Here is a 26689-nt window from a genome sequence, read left to right on the forward strand (position 1 = left end):
GACAGCTTCGCCATCGCATCCTCCAGCTTCCTCTTTCAACAAAGCACGCACACGCATCTCACCGCATACCTCCGTCATGCCGCATGACGCAGCGCGCCCTTGCCCAACGTCTCGCCATGAACCTTGTTGGCGATGCCCTCGCCATCTCCCTTGTCCCTCCTTGGCCCCCTCCTCATCTCTTTCTTTCTCTCTCTCTCTTTCTCTCTCCCCGCTTTCCCCCGCACTCCTTCGTTCGACGTGAACCCAAGGATGCGGCTCCCGAGGCAAAGATCGCCGTCAACGCCTGTTACTTTCTGGAAGTTAACCCCCCACCTAACGGCATCGGGAGTGTAACCGTGGCAGTAGCTTTCCTATGAAAGTAGGGTGAAGCCAGAAACAGGGACAAGGATGGCGAGGGAGATGGAATAAATAAATGAAATGGCTGGCCCGGGACGTGAGCCCTGAGACAGCCACCCGAGCCGTCGACTGATATCCCCTCGAGAGCCGCCGTTGCAACGTCCTCGCGGCGTCTCTGTTTCCGTCTCTCCCATCGGGCATCGCGAAAAGATGATCACCACCGCACGCACCCAAAGATGCCTCTGCACCTGTCTCCCCACCGCCTCATGGGCGCTGCCATTAGCATCCTGGCCGTGTTCCCCGCCTCCGCGTCTGCGGGCTGGCAAAGCTTCCAGCCTCAGCGCCGCACGGCCTCCTCGTGCCCGGACTACAGCAGCTATTCGGCTCAGCCGCACGGCCCGTATTCGTCTGGCCCTCTGAAGCTACCTTACATGAGGCCGAGCGAGGAGTGCAGGACGTTCAAGAGCCCGGCAGTAGAGGTGAGCGTCGGCATCCTCTGTAGCGTTGCACTACCAGCATTGCGTCTGGTTCTCCTTCCAATACTTGATTGAGGAACTGACAAGAGATGCCTTCCCTTCCGCACAGAAAGTGATTAGCGACTTGAAATCTCAACTCAAGGATCCGGACCTTGCCCGGCTGTTTGAAAATACCTTTCCGTCGACGCTGGACACGACCGTCAAGTATTTCGACCCGGCGCAGAACCTGGCATTCATCATCACAGGTGTAAGTTGATCTCCAGTTTCCTCTCTGTAACCCGCCCAAGATTTCCCCTGTCTGACTTTTTGCTAGGACATCACGTATGTATATATGCCTACATACTCCCAGCCGCCATTACTTTACGCTTCAAGAGAGCCTAGGCTGATCCGCAAAGTGCACAATGGCTTCGAGACACGGGCAACCAGTTTGCTCACTTGTACAAGCTTCTGCCACATGATAAGAATTTACAGGCTCTGGTCAAGGCGGTGATCAACACAGAGGCGCGGTACATCTCACAGTATCCGTACTGCGGTAAGCGTCCAGATTGGTGTCGGTGTGTTGCGAATGCGTGACATTCATCTGATGGGAATCCTCACCTAGGCTCGTTCCAGCCGCCTCCCGAGAGTGGCCTGGCTCCCTCCGTAAACGTAAGTCGTCTCATTCAGCTTCAGCACATTGTGAATTCTGTTCCTAACGGTAGTTACAGGACTGGGCAACCGGTGTCAGGGTGAATCCGTATGTACTCGCGCACCCGCCGCCACTTACACGAGAGGCAGCACTCCTATTAACGTTTGCGCTCCTTACAATAGACCCGTTGACAACCAGACGGTCTTCGAATGCAAGGTACGATGGCAGCCCCGGATCCCGCTGAAAAGAACCAGTCTTCTCACAGGCAAGCAGTACGAGCTCGACTCCCTCGCCGGCTTTCTCAAAATCACGCGCTCGTACTACGCCAACACAAAGGACTCGTCCTTTATCAACGACAACTGTAAACAAAGCACCCACCTCCAAGCAGACCCTCTTTTCAGGCTATCTCGGCTAACGCAAGTCATCGAAAAAGGGAACGCCGCAATGGCCCAGATCGTCAGGGTCCTTTTCGAGCAATCTCAGAGCAGCTGGTCGCAAGACTACCAATGGGTCAGCTACTACAACTGGACGGGCACAGCCGGCGCGCTCTCCCCAATGGTGCCCAACAGCGGCAACGGTGAGCCGAAGCAGGCAAATGGTCTGGTCGCCTCGAGCCACAGGCCTTCAGACGACCTCTGCGTCTTCAGTGAGTCTCTTCTCCCCCCTCGAGGCAGGCGTGCCAATCAACAGCAGCCCACATATTCATAGTCAACCCCCCTTCCGCTGACAAACCACAGACTTCATCACCTCCGACAACGCCATGATGTCCGTCGAGCTCGCCAACGTCGCAGACATGCTCGGGGCCATCGGCACCCAGAGGCCCCTCGCCAAGCAACTGATCCAGTACTCCGACACCATCAAGCAGGCCGTCTGGGCGCACACCCGCGCCGCCAACGGCATCTTCGCGTACGAGACCAACGGACTCGGGGCGCAGTACATCATGGATGATGCCAATGTCCCGAGTCTCGTCTCGCTGCCGTACCTCGGCTTCCTCAAGAGGAGCGACCCGACGTACCAGAAGACCAAAGCGGCCATGTTTTCGAGGGCGAACCCGTACTATGCCGCGGGAAAGTCGTTTGACGGTATCGGGTACGTCTGCTTCATCTTCTCTCTACCTCCCCTCCCCCTCCTCACCTCTACACACCACGTCAACCATCCTCTCTCTTCTGGTGGAACATGATTAACCAGCCATTACGACGGGCAACATCCGCAGCGGCCCCCACGTCAACGCCACATATCCTTGGCCCATGAGCCAAATCTCCGCCATTTTCGGCACCGACAGCGACCGCGAGATCAAGCAGCGCCTGGCTCTCATCCTCGGGAGCACCAGCGGCCTGGGGCTGATCCACGAGAGCGTCAGCATCTACAACGGGAGCTCATACACGCGCCCGTGGTTCGCGTGGGCCAACAGCTACTTTGCTGAGATGATCCTCGACCTCGCCGAGAGGAAGCCCGCCCTCATTTTGAAGTCTGGGCGGCCGTACAGGATTGGGCAGTGAGATGAATGCCTTTACGTGCAGCAAGGAAGGGAGCCAGTCAGTAAGGTAGGGAAGATGGAAACGCACAATCACGTCTTGCTCCTACAGCATGTGGTTGGCAGTGTTTTACCACTACAGTGCTTTTGCCGCGAGGAATATGCACCTGGGTCCCTGTAATTCTTGTATTCAAGCCACCGCACTTCTCATCAATTTGCAATAAGCTTGACTTGTGCTGATACGTGCTGCAGCGAGTGGCTCTCTTCTGCGTCTGATTCTTTCCCTGTTCCTTCTCAACCCTGTAAAACAGCTGAGTGACTATTCTGAGCGACTTCACCACTTCCATACTTTTACACCGCGCTCACATGCAGCAATTACATTGAACCTCCTCGCAACATTGGCATGTCAGACTCTGAAGAATTGATGATTGTTGGTATAGTTGGTAGTTTATCCCATATGAAGGAGGGAAAGGGGGGGACAAGTCAGGGCGCCTGAACTGGGATCTATTCATGCTATCTCTGGCTATCTCATCTCGGGCTACCCCGTACAGAAGCTTACCAGGCATCAAGAGTCGCCTGTCTCTTCCGAGTATTCGGCTGCAAGTCTTTGCCATCGCTCCCAGCAGCCACAGCTTGCTTCCCATAGGCGTCTGCATCCCTTTTGCTCCCACGGTCGTCACGGCTGCTAGTCGCTGGCAACGGGAACATAGCCAGCAGCTCTCTTCCAGCTGTCCCCCGAGAACTGCTCAATATCAAAATTCCTGCTGGCAAATCCTGCCGCTAGTTTCGTGCGTTGTTGAAAGATGAGCTTCAGATTACTGTGGCCGACTTGGGTAGAAGAGCTTCTGTCGTGCTTCCCGGATCTCGTGTTGGCTTCCGCCGCCGTCATAATGGATAAAGAAGTGACGCACGCAAAGCTACATCATCACATACGCAGACAGTATTCAAGTTCCTTCTCTCAGATTTACGATGCAGGAGAACGATGTGCCGGGTGATCAAGGCCTCGTAGAATCATACATGGTCTAACTCGGTTTCTTCGCCGCCTTTGTTTTTTTGCCTCTTGTGGACTAACGTAGGCGGCTTTTCGAGTCATTCGCCGCGAACTCACCTCGGGCTATACATATATACTCCAGACACCCCGCTAATACTTGATTGGCAACAATATAAGAGCACAAGTTGTCCATCATTCTGAACGTCATTTGACCCTATTCTTCCCTGTTATCAAATCGATTATCGGGCAACAGGTTGACCTAATGCAACCTGCTACAGACACACAGTACGATGTCCTCGTCACAGGCTCATCAGGCCACCTCGGCCACGCCCTCATGATCACCCTCCCGGCCCTCGGCTTCCATCCCCTAGGAATCGACATTATACCCTCCCCCACAACCGCCTGCGTCGGCTCAATAACAGACCAGCCGCTCATCGCCAGCATCCTCCAGAAGCACTCCATCAAGCACATCCTCCACGCAGCAACCCTCCACAAGCCCCACGTCACATCCCACCCCAAGAGCGACTTCATCCAGACAAACATCGCCGGAACCCTCACCCTCCTCGAAGAAGCCGCCAAGCTCGGCCCCCAGATCGAGAGCTTCATCTTCTTCAGCACCACCAGCGCATTCGGCTCCGCGCTGAGCCCTAGCCCGGGCTCCCCCGCCGCGTGGATTGACGAGGCCGTCATGCCCATCCCCAAGAACATCTACGGCGTGACAAAGATCGCTGCGGAAGATGTCTGTCAGCTTTTCCACAGGGAGCATGGCTTGCCTGTTCTCGTGCTTCGCGTGAGTCGCTTTTTTCCTGAAGAAGACGACGACGAGGACAGACGCAATGCGATGAGCGACGAAAACCTCAAGGTTCTAGAGATGGCGTATCGCCGCTGCGACATTGCCGACATTGTTTCGGCCACTGTGTGCGCGATGAACAAGGCGAGGCAGATCGGATGGTCCAAGTACATCATCAGCGCGCCGCCTCCTTTCGCAAACGACGCCGAGACTCTGGCTGCTTTGGATAGAAATCCAGAGGAAGTGTTTAACAAGATGGTTCCAGCAACAGCCTCCGTCTTTCGTGAGAGGGGATGGAAGTATCTAGACCGGATTGACCGCGTCTATGATTCGCACAAAGCGGTTCGAGAGCTGGGCTGGAAGCCCGAATACACGTTTGTGCAGATCATGGACAGGTTGGCTCGAGGAGAAGACTGGCGAAGCGAATTGGTTGAACAAGTGGGACGGAAGGGTTATCATGCAGTCAGCCATGGCGTATATACTCAGAAATAGGCTGCAATCGACTTGAAGAGGATGAGTCGGACAGCGATCTTTGCACACCTTCCGGAATCTTATGCTCTATTTCCCAGCTTACCAGACTATTGCAGAAACTCATGTCTCCCCTGGTCCTTCAGCACGTCGTGCACAGCCTTGAGCACTCTGTCATGAGCCTCTGCCGGCGCAGCCACGAACCCAAAGTTGGCACTCATCTTCCTCCCGGCCGACAAGTCAATGTCCCTGCCATGCACGTCCGTGATCTTGCCGCCCGTCTCTTCAAAGAGGAGCATGGCGCCCGCGTGGTCCCATACCTTGGCATAGCGGTCGCGGCGCTTGTACACCCAGACGGTCGTGTTGCCGATGCCCAGAGCCATGGAAGCCCATCGCAAGACCCAGGGCACCAGATCGCTCCCCGGGAATGAGAGGCCCAGGCGCTGAGCAACCACCTCGTGAACGCCGTCGAGGGCCGAGTCGACGAGACCAGTGCACGTAACGAAGCTGAGATCTTGGGTGGCGGTTTGCTTCGGCAGCTGCGTCACAGACGACGACTCGCCGTGTAAAGGCCGCGCATAGGCGCCATGGCCCTTGATGGCATACACGATGCAGCCCTTGCCGTCAGGGTCGATGTCGCTGTTACGCAGGGGGCCCTTCTGATTCAGCGACAAGTTCGGTCCCGCGACAACACCAAGGGTCTGTTTCCCGTCGACAATTAGGCCGACGTTGATGGCATACAGCTCGCCTCTCAGATACGTCTTGGTGCCGTCGATGGGATCAAAGACCCAGACCCTGCCCGAGCCCGGGCCCCCCGGACGGCTCGTTCCCGCCTGGTCAATCAGATCGCACATGTGGTCCTTGGATTGGGGCAGCTTGCAGGCGCCTCTCTGGGTGTCGTCGTCGTGGGCAATGGTGTTGAGGAGGTCCCAGACGCGGCTCAGCAGCGCCTCGTTGGCTCGCAAATCCGCGGCATCTTCTTCTCCTACAAACGTGTCCTCGGGGAATGCATCTTTAAAGGTAGAGATCAGGAGGGCCTGGATGGCGAAGTCGGCAATCGTGACTGGACTGAGATCCTCCTTTGTGACGGTGCCCTTGTCGTGGGAAGAGATGACGAGCTGGCTGAGTTTGGCAGCTTGACGGAGGGCTCCGAAGGCCGTGTCCAGCTCTTTCTCGAAGCCAGTCTCTGAGAGGCTCATGGTGTGAAATTCACATGAATTTGTCTCTGAAGCAGATGAGAGGGATGGAAGTCGAGTGACATCTGTTTCTGATTCAGTTTCGTTCGCGGCCTGCCCGTTCAGCATGCCCCGATTGAGACAAACTCGGATAGTTGCATCGGGCAATTTAATGTTAGCTGCTCCGCCATCAACGCCATCTGCCCCATGAACCTACAACGGACTTCAGTCAATCATTTCAACCTTCACCGTGATATCACAAGAATTGGCAAACTGTTACCATGACTCTCCCAATCTGCAACGACAAATAAAGGGCAAGTTCTACTCTCTGCCAAAATGCCAGTGCGCACAAGGTGTGTGCAACAATGGCCCGCATCAACCCTGCCGCCATAACACCTGCGCCCAGCCAGGAGCCATTCACGATCCAGCCCATCATCAGGGAGATGCTCGCCACTCGCCGCTGCACATCAGATTCCATCTTCATCGTCGAGGGCATCGATACCATTCCGGTGCCCGCCGAGACGCCTGACGACGACGACAGTTATGCTGTTCGACTGGTGCTGGGGGACGGGGAGCTGTGCATCCAGGCGTTGCTGCACCCGGACATGTTTCAGCTCGTCGAGAGGCGAGATGTCTTCGTGGGATGCTATGTGAAAGTGAAGGATCTCATCTTGCGGTTTGAAGAGCCCGAAGACGACAGCGTTGGACGGGGCTTTCTGGATGACGATGGCGAGGAAGCAGAGAAAAAGAAGGAGAAAGACGCCGAAAAGCCGATGGTGTATCTGATTTTGAACGAGCTGGAGACGGTTGGCTGGAACGAGTCGTACATGGCAATGTGGCGTCGCCATGAAAAGGGAAAAGATGTCGAGGAGCCAGCTGCAGTCACCAGCACGACCAACACAAAGGCGGAATCAGTACCCGAGAATAAGACGAAAACGCCCACGAAAGAGACAAAGGCGACTCCAACTGCTCCCTCGTCGAAAAGAGGCGCCGTCAGGTTTGAAGATCCACAGACTCCCGCAAAGATCAGATCCCAGGACAAGGGGAAAGCCAAGGCCAGCACTTCCTCCAGGCAGTGGGGGGATAACGCACACGGGGAGGTCGACGAGGAGGATCTGGAGGACGCGTTCGAGGCCTTTGAAGCACGCACCTTTCCCTCCAGGAACACGACGCCAAAGAAGCCCACGACATCCGACGCAAGGGCGGCATCCGCAGCCAGTGGCAGCACCGACAAGTCCCACCATCAGCAGCAGCAGCAGCAGCCACCGCACATGCAGCCTGTCGCTCTGCCCAAGGACTGGCACGACCCCCAGACGCCGCTCAAGCTCACGACCCTACGGCTAATTCCACACCTCCCATACGCACAGAACTGGTCCGTCAATGTACTCGCCATCGTTACCTCGCTCTCGGCCGTCGAGCCGTCTCATCTGCCGCCCGGCAAGCAGCGCACGGCACGCATCGCCGACCCCTCAACGTCCAAGCAGGTGCACCTGACGGTGTTTCTGGACCCGGAGGAGTTCACGCCCAAGGTGGGCAGCGCGGTGCTGCTGGTGGGTGTCAAGAACCACCGCTTCGACGGGGGCAGCTTGAAGAAGTATGCCAGCGATGGGAGCAGGGATATAGGTAGGAGATGGTGGTTTGAGGACCCGTGGGAGCTGGCGTGGCTGAACGTGGCGGGGATCAAGAGCTGGTGGCAGAGCATGGGAGAGGGGGAATCCACCTCTATATGAGAGAATAATAACAATATTTGTGTAAAACCGCCTAGCATTACTACGACCATCAAAGGCAATGGATTGACATTATGTTGGAGTTATGACTTGCAACGTGTCTGTTGCATATTCCCTAAGTGTGGTGAGCATAAGACGGGTGTGCCATCTCTAGCAATATTCAATTTTGGATACTGACCTGTAGATGACTGCAATTGCCTATACATAACTTTCTTCCTGAATGCCTAAGGTATCCATACAATTCATGCTGCCCTCGAGGTGAGCGTGCACGGTGGCTAAGCCGAGCATCTCCTAATGTTCGCCTGGTTTTTACACTTGAGAACGGGTGCTGGCAGTGAATGTTCGTAGCATTTTCCGTGTCACCCTCCTTTCCGTCTTCTGTTCAGGCGTGTTCTAACTTTGGCTCTCGAGGTGAAGTGTTCTGGACAGAATTAGGGTTGTCATCGTGTAATTGCCCATGCATGTCTCAGACATAGCTCGTTACATGTAGTATACATGCCCGGGGAGGCGGCCGAGAGTTTAACACAAGTCCGATCTGGGAGACTGTTGTGATACATGTAGTAGGTACTAGTGTGTTGTCCTATACAGGGCACAATAGACGGCATAAGGCTATGAAACATGAAGTGAGTTATCTGATCGGTGAGTTTTCGTTCACATCAGCGGACAACCTTCAATCGGTCATGCACACGAGCCAAAGAGTTATGAGGACTTTGTCTCTGGCTTACACCTTCAGGCGGAATGACAGAGGCATGATTAGGATGAATGAACTGATGTAGATAGCATAAATGGCCACACAAGACTGCGACCGCAGTATATAGTTCATGCCCGAGTGTAAAGCCCCGACAGCCGAGTCGAGACCCAAGGCCTCCATGCTAGACACAGACGATCGCCGCGGAAAACCACGATAACCCCAGACATATCTATGGCCAGCTGTGCCGATCCCGCCTAAGAGAAGATTTGCAGATTACGGTACACAGAGAGACGCAGATGGAGCACAAATGCAACTGAGTCATTGTTTAGTGACAGACAAGTCGACCGGGCATCAAAAGGGTGAGATGGAAGGACAGAGAGAGAGAAAAGCGGAGGATGAGCGCAAGGGCGCGCAGCTGATCTGATCTTGGCAAGGAACCCGGGCCGTGGCAGCGGTACCTAACCTAAGGCAAGGTGAGTCGTGTTACAGGTATGTATGTATGTACTTGCATGTGATGATTTTCCGTGGTGGTTCACTTGAGAGAGAGCGTCAGTTGAAGCTGGTGTTGTGGGATATAACCAGGCATTCAGTATCCTATTCATCGAAAGCGAGCCTTTTCCCCTCTTCATGTCCCCTCTATGGCGGTAAAGACTATGAGGTACCTTTGCTGGATTCTGCCATTTTTCTTCCAGGTCCCGTCCCTCTTTTTACAGTACGCCCCCTCTCGAGCCGCCCAAGCCCACAACTTCTCAACCTTCCTCCCCCCCTCGCCTTTCTGATACATCACTTTCAATAACCTGGCGCGCGCATGCATTGGCAAAGCCCGTCCGTCTCAATCCGTCCCGACCCTGGCTCGAGTCACCAGCTCGTCCCGCCTCTCTGCCTGCAGCACTAATTGAAGCCGGAGAGACCTTCAGGTACCGGTGCGCACACGTGACGGCCTCTGCAGCTGCACCAGCCTCACTGCCGCCGTGATTTGCTGGGAGCCCGCAGCCATCGGATGACTTTTGAGGCTTCAGCTTACCTTGACAATTCGTCCTCCGTCCGTCTTGTCTCTTGCTCTGCCCGCCCTCTGACTGCACGACTGGGCTCTCCCACCCATTTCGCTTACAAGGTATCAAAAGGTACCTATCTTGTGGCTACCTACCTGAATCTCTGCACCTGAGTTGGTCTCACACATTTCCTTCCGCCTCGCCTCGTCCCTCTCTTCTCCTCTCCGTCGACTGCAGCCAGCTCATTTCGTTTTCGACTCAGTCCCGACTCTTGCACATCCCGGCGTCTTCTCTCACCGTGACCACGGAGCAGAACCAATCAATCAGGATGCCCTAGCCATGGTCTCGCTGCCCCCGTCTCCGTCTCTGTCTCCGTCGCCTCCCTCATTGTCTCTTCCCTCTGCATCCTCATCGCTTCTTCCCGCAGGAGAGCCTCCGGAGCACAGTGCGAAGGACAAGCCCCAGCAGCAATCGGAGCAGTCGAAGCGCCTCTCGACAGGGCTCACCTCCAAGCCGCGGCGGCGCAGAGAGTCGCTCGACGCCCTGCTCGACAGCCTGTCGTCCTGGGACCTGCTCTACGTGCGGAACCGCATACGCGACGGCCACGTCAAGATGGACGGCTTCGCCAGCCTCAAGGAGCTGCCGCCAGAGGTCTTCGACTCCATCGTGCCTCACCTGCGGCTCCAGGACGTGCTCAACTGCTACCTCGTCAGCCGGGACTGGCGCGAGACGTGGAGGAACGGCGCCGTGGCCACCGCCCTGTGCCGCCGCTTCTTCCCGGGCCTCCTGGAGCTCTACGGCGGCGACGTGCCGGACCGCCACGAGCTGTTTGTCGCCACGGCCAAGTGCTATCTGCGCAAGCACTTCATGAGCCGCACCAAGCGGTCCTTTGTGCCGTGGGACGTGGGCTGGAGCTCCGACTACTTCACCAACGTCCAAGTGCCGCCGCCCAGCCGCCAGCTGGGCGACCTGCGGCTCGTCGACTTTGGCTTTGCGCCCCTGACCATCTGCTACTCCAACGGCAAGATTGCCTGGCAGCCCGACAACTGCCACATCATCGTCGATGACTTGTACACACGCGAGAGGGCCCGCTTCAGCTTCGGCGTTGACTACATCACCGGCCGGCCGCTGCAGCTGCAGGCCGTCACCGATAGCCTCGTGGTGCTGGCGTCGAGTTCGCAGCAGACCCGTGAAGCCCGGTCCACACGTATACTGGACAACGGACAGACCATGTATGTGGTAGAACGCGCTCCGTTGCGCCCGCTTTACGATCTTGCTGACAGTCGGACTGTAGAACCGTCTTCCATTTGCAGTATCGGCGATCCAAGAACGTTGTCCTGCCGGGCAATCTGGCACAGTGCTACGCCTACGGCGACATGGTCGCCTTTGTCACCAAGCAAAGACAGGTGGTGATCTGGGGCTGGAGTGACAGTGCCTACGAGCTAGAGCTTGATTACCACAGCGAGACCCTTCGGCAGCCTCTGAGCTGGGACAGGGACCTGGGCGGCGTGCCCGGCATCATGTTCCACCCAACAGACACGGACATTGTCTTTGCAGCGTGGATGTACTCGCCTGCGCCACCTGGTAAGTCTTCAAGTTGTGAACCAACAGGCTCAGCATTTACCCTTTTTTTGGCTGGGTTATGGCTTCTGGGTGCTAATTCTTGCCGTGTTACCCATCGTGCAGATCCTCGCATTCACACCATCATCGTCGTCAAATTTGAGCGTGGCTTGCCCGTGAAACGGTATGAAACGGACCTCTCACACCCAGAGTACCGGCGCCACCCCAGCAGTCGGCACTCATGTCCTTCCATGCGCTTGACGCTCTCTTGTCACAAGATGAACGCTCACGGCGGTTACTCGATTGGATTCGTGCAATACGTGCTCCTCGAAGAAGGCGCCGCCTGGGACGTGAGCGAGGCCACCAAGAATCCCGAGTGGCTCTGCATCTGCTTCAACGTCTTGACCGAGTCGTTTCAGCTCAACAAGTACGAGAGCCACCGGAGACCGCACCCGCCACATGTGAAACCCTTTGACTTGTGCGTGTGGGATGACGAGTTTGTCATTGCCTGGTACGACGAGTACCTCGTCAGCAGGCACTACTCGTACGGCATGCAGTTCCTGGAGGCGATCCCGGTCGACGAGGATGCCTCTGGATGCCCGCGCACCACCGAGGTTGACCTCGCCACCCGGCGCGAGCAGGCCGACGTGGCAGGCTACATGCTCGAGATTGGCTTTGCCCGAAGGATCTTTGTGGACAACGACTTTCTCATCATCACGACGGGCCAGGGCTACATGGTGCTCACGTGCACCGACGGCATCGAGCTTCCCGGCATCGTCACCGTCGACGAGCATGGCGTGCCCAAGATGTCTGAGAACCCGCCGTGGCCTGTCGCGGGGGAGCGGATAGAGCCACCGAGGCTACCCGGCTCGTGGGACACGAGAATGGTGACGAGCCTGCAGAGGATCCCAGCGGATGGGGACGATGTCGTGTGAGGCTAATGGGGCATACCTTATGAAAAGGAGACTGCGTGGACCTGATGACTGGACGACGAACTGTACAAGCAGGGAGCAGACTTGGGAAATTGACGTGACCGAATCAGATTTGAAGCTGGAAAAACGGTTGGCATTGTATCTGGGAGTAGCGAGGCGCGATGGCATCAGCATGGAGGGATCTTTGTGGCATTTTGACAAAAAGTATGTGATTTCTCTTTCTCACACACCGCGAGACCATGACCTGGTCTCTTCTCACCTCCGTCGAGAGAGGCGCGGGCGATTAAATACCCGCACAGCCAGGCTCGTTGACGTGATACCAGGTCCAGTGCTGTGAGCTCACGAGACTCGGTCAGATGCGCGCGCATGACGATCCATTCCTCAGCACAGGCCCCCGATTACGCGCCCACGATCCCCCTTATCAGCTTCCATGAGCATCAACCGACCCGCATCCACTGTAGCACTGGATCGTCCCTGCTGGAGCAGCCCCCTAGCACCCCCCGAGTCTCCACTGCGGGAACCACTACGGGGGCCGCTGAACGGACCACTAGGGGCGACGCTACGGGGGCGCAGGCGCCATTGAGGCCCGCGTCTCGGCGGCCGTTACAGGGCTCAAGGCTCCCCGGACTTTCAGCGCTCAATCAGCTCCGACTTCCAATTGTGATGGATGTGACGCTATCGGCAATGCAGTCACGCTATCGCTGATAAGAGCTCGGCTTGTCTCACCTCGCCCAATGCGAGCTGCACCCTTTTGTCCTCTGCCGTCCAACTCAATTCCGTCATCTCCTCGTCCTACATACCTCTCCTCCTCACTGCTGTCTGCCACCCTTCTCCTTTCTCTCTCTCTCTCTCTCTCTCTCTTGACTTGCATTCTTCTTTTCCTGCCATCAGTTCTTCGCCTCATTGCCATTGCCATTAGCGATGCAAAGTCCTTCATAAGCCTCTCTATCCGTCCGACCGATCCGTTCCTCGAGCCGCGCCTTTGCGGTCTCCCCTCCCTTCCGTCTCCAAAAGCCATCGCGATGCCGGCCTCGCCTTCGCCCCCCGACCACCAGCAGTTCATCTACCCGACAGCTCCCACATCTTTCCACGATGACGACCGCTCATCCGTCTCCAGCGATGACGAGGGCGATGCCTCGTCCGGCGCCTCCGACCCCGTGCAGCGCCGCCGCCAGATAAGAGCCAAGCAGATTGTGCGCTTCGTGTCTCTCGTCTCCGCCACCATCGCGGCCCTCTGCGCCGGCTCCATCGTCGTCTTCTCGCTCTACGCGCCCAAGTTTTTGTCGCGGCTGCACTACACGCAATTTCAGGTCAACGGCGTCGCCATCGGCAGCTCGCTCGCCCTCTATCTGCCCATATCCATCATGGGCTACGTTTGCGACCGCGTGGGCGTCGCGCCGCTGGCCCTGCTGTCGGCGGTGCTGTTTGGCGGCGGCTACGGCCTGGCGGCGGGCATCTACAAGAAGCTCGACTACGAGTACAACACGCTGGGCAAGTCCCACGGCGCCGAGAACGGCTGGTCGTATCCGCTCATGGTGCTGGCCTTCATCATGATCGGCGCCGGCACCTGTGCCATGTACATCAGCTCCGTGTCGACGTGCGCCAAGAATTTTGGCAAGGGCAAGTATAGGGGACTGGCCCTGGCCATGCCCATCACCGGCTTCGGCCTCAGCGGCATGTGGCTGAGCCAGTTTGCCAGCCGCTTCCTCTACGAGAAGAACCCTGACGGTTCCAAGGGCGACGTTGACGTGTTCCGCTTCTTTGTCTTCTTGGCCGCGCTGCTGTTTGTCATTGGTATTCTGGGCGTCTTCACTCTCAAGGTTGTCGACGAGCAGGACCTGATTGAGGAAGCCATTGAGGAACTGGAGCAGAGCGGTCTTCTCGATGGAAGCTCCCTGCTCGCGCGGTCCGAAAGCCGGAGGTCCGTCTCGGGATACGGCGCTATTCCCGCTGATGCCGAGGAGGATGGTGAGGAAAACGCCGGCGACGATGCGCGGTGGAAGAAGAACTGGGTGCTCAACGCAGAGACGCGCCGCTTCTTGGGCGACCACACCATGTGGCCGTTTGCACTGGCTTTCCTGCTCATGATTGGCCCGGGCGAGGCCTTCATCAACAATCTGGGCACCGTCATCGGCACGCTCACGCCTCCCATCACCGAGGACGTCAACCACAAGACGTCGGCTGCCACGCACGTTTCGGTCTTTGGTGTTACCAGCACCCTGGCGCGCCTCATGATTGGCACTCTGACGGATATCCTGGCTCCGGCGCCAGAGACGCAGCACATCCAGGTCGCTCCCCAACGCCCTGCATCTCCGCTCAAGCGCTTTGCCATTTCGCGCGTCGTCTTTATGCTTTTCTTTGCGCTTCTCCTCGCGATTGGTCTTTTGTTCCTCGCCAGCGGTGCGGCTCAGAACCATGCTGATCGATTCTGGATTGTGTCTGGTCTTGTTGGGGCCGGCTACGGTGCCATCTTTAGCCTGACGCCGCTCATTGTGACCATTATCTGGGGCGTCGAGAACTTTGCTACCAACTTTGGCATTATTGCCATGCTGCCCGCTTTCGGGTCGACCTTTTGGGGCCTCGTCTATTCGGCGGTGTACGAAGCTGGGGCACGGCACACGACCGTCCCGTCACACCTTGGTGGCGATCACGGCGACGGTGGTGACGGCGGCTCCGATGATTCTGTTTGCTACGGGAAGCACTGCTACGCGGCCACTTTTTGGGCCGAGGGGCTCTGCGTTATCGCTGCGTGCTTTATGCTGCTGTGGGCTTGGAAGGGCAAGGGAGGCTGGAGCCAGCGAGGCATCGTGATATAGAGCCATTTGACCGACGCTGTTTTCCTTACTTTTCTGTGTTTTCTGTTTCTCATTTTTTCTTTTTCTTCTTCTCCTTTTGGCTTGTTTGGCCATTTAAGCTTACTTGGGTTCGGGCATCTGAAAGAACGTTGACGAGATTGACCTTGGGTTCACACCCCGCATTCAATGTTTCTTGAGCTTTGGGATTTACCTGTTCGAGCGTTGTGCCGGCTGAGATATGGCTAGCGATATACGCATCTGGTGCTGGTGGCGTTAGGAAATGCTATCACTATGATCATCTTGGCCTTGTAGAATTTCCCCAGTCTCTCAATCACCCGTAGTTTGTGCAGCCTCCAGCCACTCCGTGATCCTTTCATGCCATCTACATACATGTACTCTGCCGATGCATGTTGCACCACCCCGTTAGAACGCACCAGCAGCTCCATCCACGCAGCAAGACGCACGATTACATTTACACTTGGACTTTGAAGCATGCCATCAAGATCTGAAAATATTACATCAAATCACATCCATTCGTCGTCTCATATCAGGTCATACAAAAGAGAAATTGGCGGTGTGACGAAGCACGCAGGTCGTCTAGATAACGAGACGGGAGGGCGGCGGCCAATAGACTTGATTCGTGGGCAAGTATGGCGTGCGTTATGTGAGGGAGACGGAAGACGTGCCGTGTCTGAGGGGGTGGGCGTGGGGGGGAGACTGCAGGTCGGAAGTTTGGTGGAGGTGATAGGCTTGGTTACTCGGGGGGTTTTTGTGCTTGTGAGGCGGGATTTGTGCTTTGTTTGTGCTTTGTATGGTTGGTTTGATGGATGTGATTTGTGTTATTTATGTTGAGGGTTTGTGAAGGGTGATTGTTGAGAAGTGCGAATTAGACGGATACCTTATGGTAAGGATCCTTTGGTCAGTGGTCACAACGTCATGACAGATGCATCTAATCTCCGGCTGTATCTACACATCACCATCCTCTTCATCTTCATCATCGTCCTCATCGTCATCGTCCTCAGAACTAGATCCAGCTTCAACACCCTCTCCCCCCTCCAACCTCACCCCCTCCCTCAACACCCTCCTCACATGCCTCACCCACTCCTCATCCATCAAACTCTCCCACGCAAAGCAGTAATAATCAAGATCCCTCTCATCCATCCGCCCCTCCCCCAAAAGCCCCAAAAGACACAATCTCCACCTATCCCACAGCGCCAGCCCAAACGGCCTATAAATGTCCATCCTCGCATTCGTAATGGGCAAGCCGTATCTACTATTTCCATCAGTATAATGTCGAAGCGTAGTCACCGCGGGGCTTTCATTCTCGAGACTGCTTCTTGCTTGGCCGCGGAGAGAAGACTTGCTGAGTTGGGGACCTGAGGCACGTTGGAGGGCGGACGGGGGAGGGCGGAGCTTGACGGTCTTGTGGCCATAGTCGTAGATGATTCCGATGCCGCCCCATGTTGCTTCACAGGGATCGGGGAGGGGAGTGACTGGGTTAACGGGCTTTGCGTCGAGAGGTAGCTTTGGGAGTTGGTAGAATGGTTCTCCCTTGTTTGTGATGCCGAGTTTCTCAAGATATGCCAACACGGTCTGTATCTCTTCGGCACCGCTGTTCATGGTGCCATCCTGAGGAACAGCATCCGCGTACTTTGGCAGCGTCCTATTGATATCATCATACGACCATCCCGACGCGTTCAAATCTTTCAATACGAGGCAGCGCACGCCTCCAACCAGCTGAATAACCCACAACGCGCGCACAACACGCATCTCCTCCACCCAACTCGGCGGCCCGGCATCGACGACGTCATAAGGCAGTCCGAAAAAGACCTGATGCCATGCAGGCGTGGTGTCGCCCTCTGGAGGATTCGAGCCCCGCGGGAGGTACTTTGGGAGCGGGAGCTGCGCATGTTGAGGGTGGAAGATGTCGGGGTTGTGGATCTGGGGGAGGTAGAATGATAGACAGGCGTGTGCGAGGGCGGAAATGTGATGCGCTGTTGCGACGGCGGAGAGATATACTGAGGGTTGTATGTCGTGGGTTGTCAGAGTGTCGGGGCCGAGAGTGATGTTTGTTTTGTCTTTGATTCTGTGAACGGGTACTTTGTGCTGTATGAAGCGATACTTGAACTCGTCCAGGTTCTTGAATAGAAGAGCACCGCTCCTCGTGAGAATCACAGCACGGACAAGTTCTTGTATCTTGGGAGGTAGAATCGACGTCGGGCTGGCAAAGAGTTGTTCGATAATGGTGTGCGGCTGGCTGTTGAAGAGGCGGAAGCAGCGCGGTGATGCGGCCAGCAGGTTCCAGAGGGTCTCGAGGCCGGGGAGACGCGTGATGATTTGCAGCAGAATCTTGTCTGGAATGTTTTCTATGTTGGCATGACTTGGGGACTGGTTGGGGAATGGTTCTATTATCTGGGGGTTGAGTCTGCGTCGCTTGGAGCGCTCTGACATGATGGACGTTTGGTGAAGAAGAAGAAGAACGGACTGAGTCGAGAGACAATCAGCCAAGAAGAGGCCGAGCTTCATGACTTGTAAGATGACGAAGATGACGTTGACGTCAACTTCTCCCGTCTTGTCATCTTCATGTGGGCCAGACTAAACCTCCGTCCCCTGACTAGTGAATGGCTTGAAGATCCATAGCAGAAAAGCTCCATGTAAGAGCTATCCTCGATTGAGGCTGGAACAAAGAGAGCTAAATTCCGGGGAAGTTATGCTAGATCTCTAGTGATTACGGAAACCCGCAACATACCTAGGTATCGTCCTGCCTCCGATCTCCCGAGGCCTGTTGGATTCGTTGAGAAGATCTGAATGGGGCTCGGGGGTTGAAGACGACGGTCGGGGTGAGCAGTCCATGGCGCAAGGTTGCCGAGTCATGGACTGTCAGGCTTGACATTGTGTTTTGTCTTCCAGTGAGAGATCATCGGCGTCATTCGTAGTATTGAAAAATGAAAGTGACGTTTTGTCGTTTCAAGCCTTTACCTGAGGTATATTAGGTGGCCATGGCAATCGCCGTGGCTTCTGAAGCTATAGTGTCTCATCTGCTGGAGAAACAGTACGCACGCTTATTCAAGATCATTTACTTTCTTTTCTTTTCTTTTCTCAGGTCATTTTGTTAGCCTCGGCTTATGCAGCCTGAGGTTGCCTAATGCACAGCATCTCATATATTTGCCGTTCACGCCCATCCGTGAGCAGCGAGCTGTATTCGGACGAGAGGGATCGCCGGCTGAATGATACCCAGAATGCCCGGCCTCGACGTGTGTATCAGAGGTGGAACATGCTCGCATACGATTACCCAAGGCCAAGACGTTTTCACAAACTGAGAATGATCTTTACTACACGTTCATTCAAGGGGCAATTCGACTCTTGACAGCCTTACTCCGGTTGCTTCCAAACGACCGACTTTCGCACATGCCAAAATCCCGGTTTCAACTCATGGAAAACAACATCACTTTGCCTCTTCGGTATACTCCATCAATCACTTCCTACCATGCTCCACGCCGCCTGTGCCGCATGCATATGCAGCCATATACGATGCATGGTGAACAATCTCATGACTGGCAGCTCGTTGTCACTCATTGGCTGAAGCCTACATATGCATCTCGGCGCCGCAACTGAGAATCGGCCCTTCTAGGATTGAAGCGACAACAAATCTTCATGACTGCTCTTCAAGTACCTGAAGATACAAGCTGCATATCAAGTCCATCGAATGGTGTGTGAAAGTGCGCGGGACATGTCCGAGGAGAAAACAAGGTGGCAGTGAAGGCTCGTTTGATGTCTGCTCTCTATTACTACTCGCTCGACAGAGCAAGGGCTACGCATAGATAGATCTCAAGGCATCATTGCCTTGACCATGGTAGATCACAAGTATAAAGTGTGCACGGTTTCCCTTGCTTAACCGTGTGTCTACCTTTCTTTCTACTTCTACAACTACCTAATTACATATTTGCAGGCCGAGATGCGCCATGGGGAGATCAATCATGCTATTGTATCATTTGCTGGCCGAGGGTCTATAAATAAGGCTTGTCAGTAATCCACCAGGCGGCGTCTCGCTCACATTACTTTTTCTTGAAAATTCATCCGGGCTGGACGGGAAACTCAGCGACGACGGAATGCATCCGCTGTAACTTCTAAAGAAGCAGAGATGTTCATAGCATGTTGCCAGATTGGACGGAGAACGGAGGTATGAAGAGGGGAGAGGGGAGGGCTTAGAATTGAGGCGGGACTGCCGGTGGATTTGTATGGTATGGGAGGGAAGGCGGGTTATTAGTTTCACGAATGATACTGCGGGATTGTGGAGGGCAGGTGGCGGGAGCCTGAAGGATTGTGTGAACGGTTCGGGTACATGTATGCAATCTTGGGTATAACTGCAAGTGATTGATCCACTGTTGGTTGATGTTTTACGAGACAACCTATGAGATAGTCTCTACCTGATTTGCCGTCCATCCATGTCCATCCATTGGGTACAAACCTACTCCAACCTATGCAAGGGCTTCGTGCCGGGGTGGCCCAACACAGCGCCAGAATCTACAACGGTCAGCGAGCGTCATCACAGAGCTGAGAGACGAGGGGACTTACCGACGACAATCTGCTGGCCAGTCATGGCAGAGTTCTTGGCCAACGAGACAAAGGCATCGGCACAGTCATCCAATGCAACCTGAACCGTCAGAATGTATCCTGTTTCAGATCACACAGCAGAGTTCGTCATACCACGTCTCGAAGTGTAGATATCCTTTTGTATCCTTCGATGACTTCTTCGGGAAACAGTCGCCCCTGTGCAAGCTGGTAAGCGTCTAATAAGAAGAGATGGCCGGTGTGGTATATTTGCAACACACCCATTCGGTCAACAACAGGCCAGGAAGGACAGCGTTGACTCGTATCTTGGGGCCTTGTGTGTAGGCCAGATTCTTCATGAGCTGAAGCCCAGCGGCCTTTGTTACAGAGTACGCCATGCTGCTGCCGCTCTGTGAGGTCCCCTATTTATATGTCGAGTTAGCTTTATGCGAGTTGCGTCCATCGCAGGCATGGTGAATTCTCTGCTTACAGCAATAGAAGAGGTAATCAGGTACACGCCCCCGTCGGGATTCGCATTGAAGATGGGCGCTGCTTCTTGTATGAGCTGCAGATGAGACATGACATTGACTGCCCAGCACTGCCAACGTCTTTAGCTGCATTGCATCCCTTTTTCTTCCATGGTGCAATCATTTACCTTGTTCCACTCCTCGTCCGTCAACGCGTGCAAATCGGCAAATGCAGACATCTTGGTCCATCCGGCATTCGCAACGAGGATATCAAGTCCGCCGAGATTCTTGACGGTCTCCTGGACGATACGGATATTATCTTCCCTCTTCTCAGCGTCCTACCACTCGCAATGTTAATTTTCAACAAGGGTAGCAGAGGATTTTAGAGCACGAGTGATATTAGATACATACACCCTGGACAATGAATGTCTTGACAGAGTACGGCTGTAGTGAATCAGCCACTTCCTGGGCAGCGTCTGCATTGGAGAAGTAGTTGATGGCAACATTGGCCCCCTCTTCGGCGAACTTCCTGCAGATGACGGCCCCGAGGCCTCTTACTTGGTTGTTAGCGAACTTCAGACCTGTCGTCACGGCGCAGAGAAGACGGATTCTACTGACCTGGAGCCTGCAGTGACCAAGACGTTTCTTCCTTTGAGGGAGTAAGGCATCGTAACTGCGAGACTTGTACAATGTTGAGGAAGAATTCGAACAGAAATTCGTTCTTTGGTTGCCCTGGTATCATGTACAATTTCTACGGACATTTGTCTGTCCCTCTAACCCCGCATATAGCCCCATGTTCTTGATTACATTACCTAGTATGTGTGTTGATCGGCATCGGCCAATCGGGCTCTGCCTCTGCCATCTTCCCCGTAATTCTCTCATCCACCAGTTCTTCATAAATCAGGTATGGTGTCGAAGATTGGGTACGAATAGTAAATAATCTGGTCAAGTCGATATCTCCAAGCTTTGTCAATACTATGCTGGCTGAGCCTTGACCGAATGGCACGCCGCCCCGGTTATCAACCAGTTACGTCTCTTGGACTCATAATGTTGGCAAAAAAATATAGACAGAGCATTGTATGAGACTGGTTTCTATACGCGAGTGCTGTTTTAGCTGCTGATAGCCAAGATCTATATATATGTATATATATATATATGCTATAAGAGTCAAATCTAACCACGAGGCTCTTATTCTCTACCGCAGGAATTGACTGAATCTAATGAACGGTAACAACATCTCTCGGCAAACCGTCAGTTACTGCTGCACAGGCTCCAAATATCCAACCGTAAAAGTTTCCTCCTTCGGATTCTGCCACTCGAGCTTCTTCACCTCCCTCGTCTGATCAAAATGCACCGACCCGTACCGCAAATATGCGGCAAACGTCCCCTCCTCATGGTCCTTGTCCCGATTCTCATCCGCATCCCACAAGTCCGCCAGCATTTTCACCTTCAACCCCTCACCACCCGGTCCATGCGGGAACTTGAGCATGGCCGTCTTCGCCAGCAGAGTATTCACAAACTCCTCAGCTTCATGCCACTCCTCATTAACAACCGCGCCCTCTCCGGAGCGCTTCAGAGATAGAAGCCGGAACTGCTTCTCCACGTCCCATTTCGTAATGATCTGGGCATACAGCATCTCGTCCGCCGCATCAAATATGAGCATGTGCTTGTCGTACCATTCGGGACCGTTGAAGCCGTCGTTGGGATCAACGAGTTTGCGGATGCGCTCCCCACACAGATAATGAGCCACGTAGTCGGAGAAGAACTCGGGGTCAAAGTTGACGTCGTCCTCCAGGTTGACCGTGGACATGTCAGGCTTGAACAGAGGCAGATGTCGGAGCAAGGGATGCTTATGAAATCCCGTTGCGTTGGTAACCCCGTCTTCCCACAGCGCGAGATAGACGTCGTGCCACCTCTTGATGAATGGATTGCCGCTTTTGGTGCCTAGGAATCCGTTGAGAGGGGTGTAGGTGCCCGGCAAGTGCATCAATGCCACGGCGCTCAGTTCGTAGGGCGACTCCGGATCCTCGATGCGCTTCCAGCAGATGTCGTCAACGTGCCGCAGCAGGATGAGGCCCACGTCCATCCACACGCCTCCGTATTTCCAGAGTAATGGCAAACGAACCAAGTCTCCCATGTGAGCCTTGTGGCCATCCATTGTGCCCTCAAGGAACGTCTTCGGAAAGTACGACTCCTCGACGTAGTTCAAGACGTTGGTCTCTGAGCCGTCTAGTCGGTCAACAATGTGGACGTTCCACTCGGGGCCCAAGCGGCGGACCCAGTTGATGACATTCCGCTGTGTCCAGGGCTTCATGTTGGCGAAACCATTATGCCAGAACCCCCAGATGTTCTTTTCCGAAGTTACGGGATGGCGCTTCTGGAGCCATGCCGCGATCTCCGCGTCCGTTCGATGATCGAGCTTGTCGGGGGATAGGAGTGTTATTCCGTCGGGGAGTCCCTCCGGTAGGTATTGCTTTGGAACATCTACTGGGATATCGACAATCGTCGAGCGTGCGGTCGCTTTATCATCGAGCATGGTTGGTTCTAGTGAACGGCGTGGCTTGAAGATGTGTTGATCCAGGTCCCGATTCGACCACTGTCCTGTTTGATCATGCTTCACTTATACTGCATCTCTCTCACGTCGGTGCCTAGTTCTTTCTCCTCCTCGCGATGCAAGGTAGTACACACGTACGCCTGCGTTGGTACGACAGACACCTCACGAAATGGGTAACGTTGCAGCTCTGTAAGACATGATCATAGAACACTGAGGTCTCATTCCGCGCAGCAAGATTTTGCACCAATTGCGCAATAAGTGAGATTTCGACCAGACATGGGGGGCGGGCCGAAGCTGACGGTGGCTGGGATATTGTGCATCTCAGATGGGAACATGCAGTGGATTTATGTAACATCTCGTGGTTGAGCCAGCTGTTACTAGGATGGAAGTAGGCATCTTCGCGAACAGGTAACATTCTGCACGTCAGGCACGCCGAATCCTATACCATTTCATATCAACTATTCGACCAGTCCTGCAGCAGTTGCAACGATTCCATCCATAGAAGGATTCCTAGGGCAGTGTCTCAACGAGCTTACTATCGTTGTCGTATGTTCCACTTGATATGCAGATGCTGTGGATCGAGTAAGACGAGAGACACTATACAGGGCAATTATAGGAGGTGCTACCTTAAATAACCTATACACCCTAGTCTAATATAACCTATACTTTACTTTTCTAAATTTTTTACTATATTAAAAAACCTTATATAACCTATACTTTTTATAATTTAATTAGCTAAAATTTTTAAAAAGTAAAGTATAAGTTATATTAGCTTTTATATTAAAGTTAAATACCTCTTTAATATATTAACTATTTATCCCTTTTTTTTTTAATATATAACCTTTAATATTAATAACTTTTATAATACTATAATATTTTAATATAGAGTATTACTATACAGGCTATAATATATTACTTAAGGGGCTATAACTAGCCTAAATTAGCCTAGCTGTTTTATTATACTATACTGCCCTGCTAAATTATAGTATAGGCTATAAAATTAAAAACTATATACTGCTATATTAAGGGAACTATCTTATTAATTAATTCCTTTAAAAAATGCATTTCTTATTAAATTAAATATATATTTATATATTACAGCCTATTAATTAGTTTATAGCCTCTAGCTATAATAATAGCAGCAGTAGCTAAGTTACTAAAATAACTTCTTTAATAGTAGAAAAAGATAGTGCTATTAAATATACACTGCTATATTTATAGCCTTATCCCTAGCCTTATCCCCTTCCTGCCTCTTATCCCCTTATAGTTATATATATTTAAAGGCGCTTTATAAATAGCTATATAAATAACTAGCTGGCTTAAGCTGCCCCTGCCTTAATCTTAGCTATAGTATGCATTTAATAAAGACTTAAGTTAAGGCGCTAGGTGCTTTAAGTTAAGGTTAGCAGTAATAGCTATAATAAAGTTAGCAGTAATAAAGTTAGCTACTATATTAAAGTTAGCTGTATTAAGGCTGTTATTAAGCTTAAACTTATAATTAGCTAAAGAGAGATATTAATAAGCTACTTATAATTTTAAAGTAACTGCAGCTAGCCTTATAGCTTTTTTATAATATTAAGGTTATAAATTTAAAGTAAAGGTTTAGTAAGGTCTTAGTATACTAATTAATAGCTTTTTTATATAAAATAATAAAGAAATATATTAAAGGCTTATTTAACTATTACTAAGAGTAAATTAACTTTTTTATTAAGACCTTATTACTATTAATAACCTTATCTTAAAGAAAATATATATAAGGCAGTGTAAATTATTATATAAAGTTATAGATTATTTTATAAGGCATTATATTATTATTTTTATTTATTAAGGCAGCTTTAGTGCAGTAATACTCTTAAGTAAAAAGCTTAATAGCTTTATAAGTAACCTTTATTAAAAGCTAGCCTAGCTAAGCTTAGCTAATAAATTTATAGTAAAGCCTTATCTTTTAGCTAGCTACTATTTACTTATAATTATATTCCTTTTTTTAAAGTATTTAGTAAATAGCTTTATAAAAATAAAAAAGGTCTTTAATTTTAATTAGTAAAAAGGATTTAATATTTTTATATATAGTTTTTATTAAACTATTAGTTCTTTAACTAAAGTTATAATAGCAGTTAATGCAGTATTTAAGAAATTAGTTAGTATAAAGAAAATACTTAAAAATAATATAATTAATAATTTTATACTAATAGTTACTAAAATAAGTAATAAGCCTAGCTTAAGCTATTTTATAGTTATTCTCTATTTTTATATATAAAACTATATGCTATATATATTTAAAGCCCTTTTTACTATTTTTATAAAAAGGCCTAATGCCTAACTATACTGCTATTTATATAGCTATAGCAGGGCTAGGGTTACTAAGCTTATTAGTATTAAAGTTAGCAGCTAGGCTGCTTATAGTTATATTACTACTACTAGCTATAGCAGCCTTACTATTTTTAGGCTTTTTTTATTATAAGGTTATCTTTATATTAATATTTATATTAATATAATAAAGATATAGCTGCTGCTATATATTTAAGAAAGTGTATTAAAGGGTGTTTTTTAAGGCTATTTCCTTATTTATTATAATAACCTATAGCACTAGAATCTTAAGCTAATATTAAAATATATTAAGCTAGGTATAAAGCCACTTATAAGTTAGCTGCTTTTTACTATTTATAAAGCTAAATATAAAATTTATAATAAAACTTTAATTTATTATGCCTATAACTTAAAAAAGATATATTTTAAACCTATTTATTTTATAAGTGTTATTTATATTAAGTACCTTTAAGAAGTGTTTTTATTACTTCTTATAGTATAGGTATATTTAAAATACTGCCTTAACCTTATAAGGATTATTATCTTAATAATAAATAATATAGCAGAGGCCTTTTTTTTTTAAGATTTTAATTTACTACTATATAAGAGTAAGGCTATTAAGCTTTAATTAATAAATAGACTAATAATTATTATAAATATTCTTTAAGTAAAAAAATAAGCCTGCTTTACTAATAAGTATATATATAATATCTTTTATCTTTTAGGCGCTAAAGGCATGCTATAAAAATAGCATTTTCTTAGCTTCTTACTATATTACTATTTAATAATAATAAATAGCATAGGCTAATGCATTAATAATACTAATATAGTTATACTGCTTTTTATAAACTTTAAAAGTTTACTTTTAGCTAGACTTTTATAAAGCAGAGGCTAAGATCTTAAAGTTATAGTTAAGCTTAGCTATAGTAGTCTTTTTAATACTATTATTATAAGGCAGTTATAAGGTTCTGCAGTTATAAATAAGGTTATAATATATAAGAAACCTAATGCTATTAATTATTATATAGTTTCTTATATTCTTTTTAATAAAAGCAGCGCTATAGTTATAATAAAATACTTAAAAGAAGCTATATAGCTTATTAAATAAGTTAAATTTTTATAGTAGTAGTAAAGGAGGAATCTGTTTATTAGCTTTCTGCAGCAGTAATAGTAATAGCAGTAAGGAGTCCTGCTATATAGCTTAATTACTAAGTTTATAATCTTTAGCCTTTATAGCAGCTAAGGCTTTAGGTAATAGTAATAATAATAGGTAATAGTAATAATAATAATAATAATAATAATAATAATAGTATTTTAGTGTTTTTAAGCTAGGCTAATAGTATCTCTTTTAGAAGTGTTATAGACCTATACTATAATTATATAGTATAGTATAGCATAAATAAAAGCTAGGCTAATTTAGGCTAGTTATAGCCCCTTAAGTAATATATTATAGCCTGTATAGTAATACTCTTAATATATTCTTAATATATTTTTAACTTATTTTATATATATTACTATACTATATATATTAATTATATTAAAGCAGTATAATATTTATATTTATTATAAGGCTAAATAACTAGCTAATAGTAATAAAGCTAATAATATATATTAAAAAAAATTAATATTATTTAAATATAAAGTAAAATTTATTAATATATTTATAATATATTTATAATATATTATAAAAAGCTAATATATTTATACTTTAAAAAACTAGTAAAATTATTTTTTTATTTAAAAAAGTATTTTATTATATACTTATAAATAGTAAG

General features: G+C 50.4%; 8 protein-coding genes across 8 annotated transcripts; 4 read left to right on the plus strand and 4 right to left on the minus strand.

Annotated features, from left to right (window-relative positions):
* Positions 1-602: 602 nt before the first annotated feature.
* TRIREDRAFT_70373 (uncharacterized protein) lies at positions 603-2939 on the plus strand (the record flags this gene model as incomplete). Its single annotated transcript, XM_006969557.1, has 10 exons — positions 603-815; positions 922-1059; positions 1239-1344; positions 1414-1460; positions 1520-1548; positions 1623-1656; positions 1714-1801; positions 1874-2086; positions 2178-2529; positions 2654-2939. 10 exons carry the CDS (start codon positions 603-605, stop codon positions 2937-2939), a joined length of 1506 nt encoding a protein of 501 aa, XP_006969619.1.
* Positions 2940-4167: 1228 nt separating this feature from the next.
* Positions 4168-5187, plus strand: TRIREDRAFT_70316 (uncharacterized protein; the record flags this gene model as incomplete). Its single annotated transcript, XM_006969558.1, has 1 exon — positions 4168-5187. One exon carries the CDS (start codon positions 4168-4170, stop codon positions 5185-5187), a length of 1020 nt encoding a protein of 339 aa, XP_006969620.1.
* A 42-nt stretch (positions 5188-5229) lies between these two features.
* TRIREDRAFT_23413 (uncharacterized protein) lies at positions 5230-6362 on the minus strand (the record flags this gene model as incomplete). The annotated part of the gene is made up of 1 exon (XM_006969538.1): positions 5230-6362. One exon carries the CDS (start codon positions 6360-6362, stop codon positions 5274-5276), a length of 1089 nt encoding a protein of 362 aa, XP_006969600.1. The 3' UTR covers positions 5230-5273.
* Positions 6363-6610: 248 nt separating this feature from the next.
* Positions 6611-8068, plus strand: TRIREDRAFT_124134 (uncharacterized protein; the record flags this gene model as incomplete). Its single annotated transcript, XM_006969559.1, has 1 exon — positions 6611-8068. The coding sequence occupies exon 1, from the start codon at positions 6704-6706 to the stop codon at positions 8066-8068; it is 1365 nt and encodes a 454-aa protein (XP_006969621.1). The 5' UTR covers positions 6611-6703.
* Positions 8069-13262: 5194 nt separating this feature from the next.
* On the plus strand, positions 13263-15056 carry TRIREDRAFT_70323 (uncharacterized protein; the record flags this gene model as incomplete). Its single annotated transcript, XM_006969560.1, has 1 exon — positions 13263-15056. The coding sequence occupies one exon, from the start codon at positions 13263-13265 to the stop codon at positions 15054-15056; it is 1794 nt and encodes a 597-aa protein (XP_006969622.1).
* A 945-nt stretch (positions 15057-16001) lies between these two features.
* Positions 16002-17486, minus strand: TRIREDRAFT_112267 (uncharacterized protein; the record flags this gene model as incomplete). The annotated part of the gene is made up of 1 exon (XM_006969577.1): positions 16002-17486. The coding sequence occupies one exon, from the start codon at positions 17484-17486 to the stop codon at positions 16002-16004; it is 1485 nt and encodes a 494-aa protein (XP_006969639.1).
* A 1818-nt stretch (positions 17487-19304) lies between these two features.
* On the minus strand, positions 19305-20721 carry TRIREDRAFT_124136 (uncharacterized protein; the record flags this gene model as incomplete). Its single annotated transcript, XM_006969578.1, has 8 exons — positions 19305-19417; positions 19611-19689; positions 19743-19805; positions 19868-20008; positions 20077-20184; positions 20242-20391; positions 20465-20606; positions 20672-20721. The coding sequence occupies 8 exons, from the start codon at positions 20719-20721 to the stop codon at positions 19305-19307; spliced, it is 846 nt and encodes a 281-aa protein (XP_006969640.1).
* A 587-nt stretch (positions 20722-21308) lies between these two features.
* TRIREDRAFT_70400 (uncharacterized protein) lies at positions 21309-22589 on the minus strand (the record flags this gene model as incomplete). The annotated part of the gene is made up of 1 exon (XM_006969579.1): positions 21309-22589. The coding sequence occupies one exon, from the start codon at positions 22587-22589 to the stop codon at positions 21309-21311; it is 1281 nt and encodes a 426-aa protein (XP_006969641.1).
* Positions 22590-26689: the final 4100 nt, after the last annotated feature.

This window comes from Trichoderma reesei (assembly GCF_000167675.1).
Source record: "Trichoderma reesei QM6a unplaced genomic scaffold TRIREscaffold_35, whole genome shotgun sequence".
NCBI lineage: Eukaryota > Fungi > Ascomycota > Sordariomycetes > Hypocreales > Hypocreaceae > Trichoderma > Trichoderma reesei.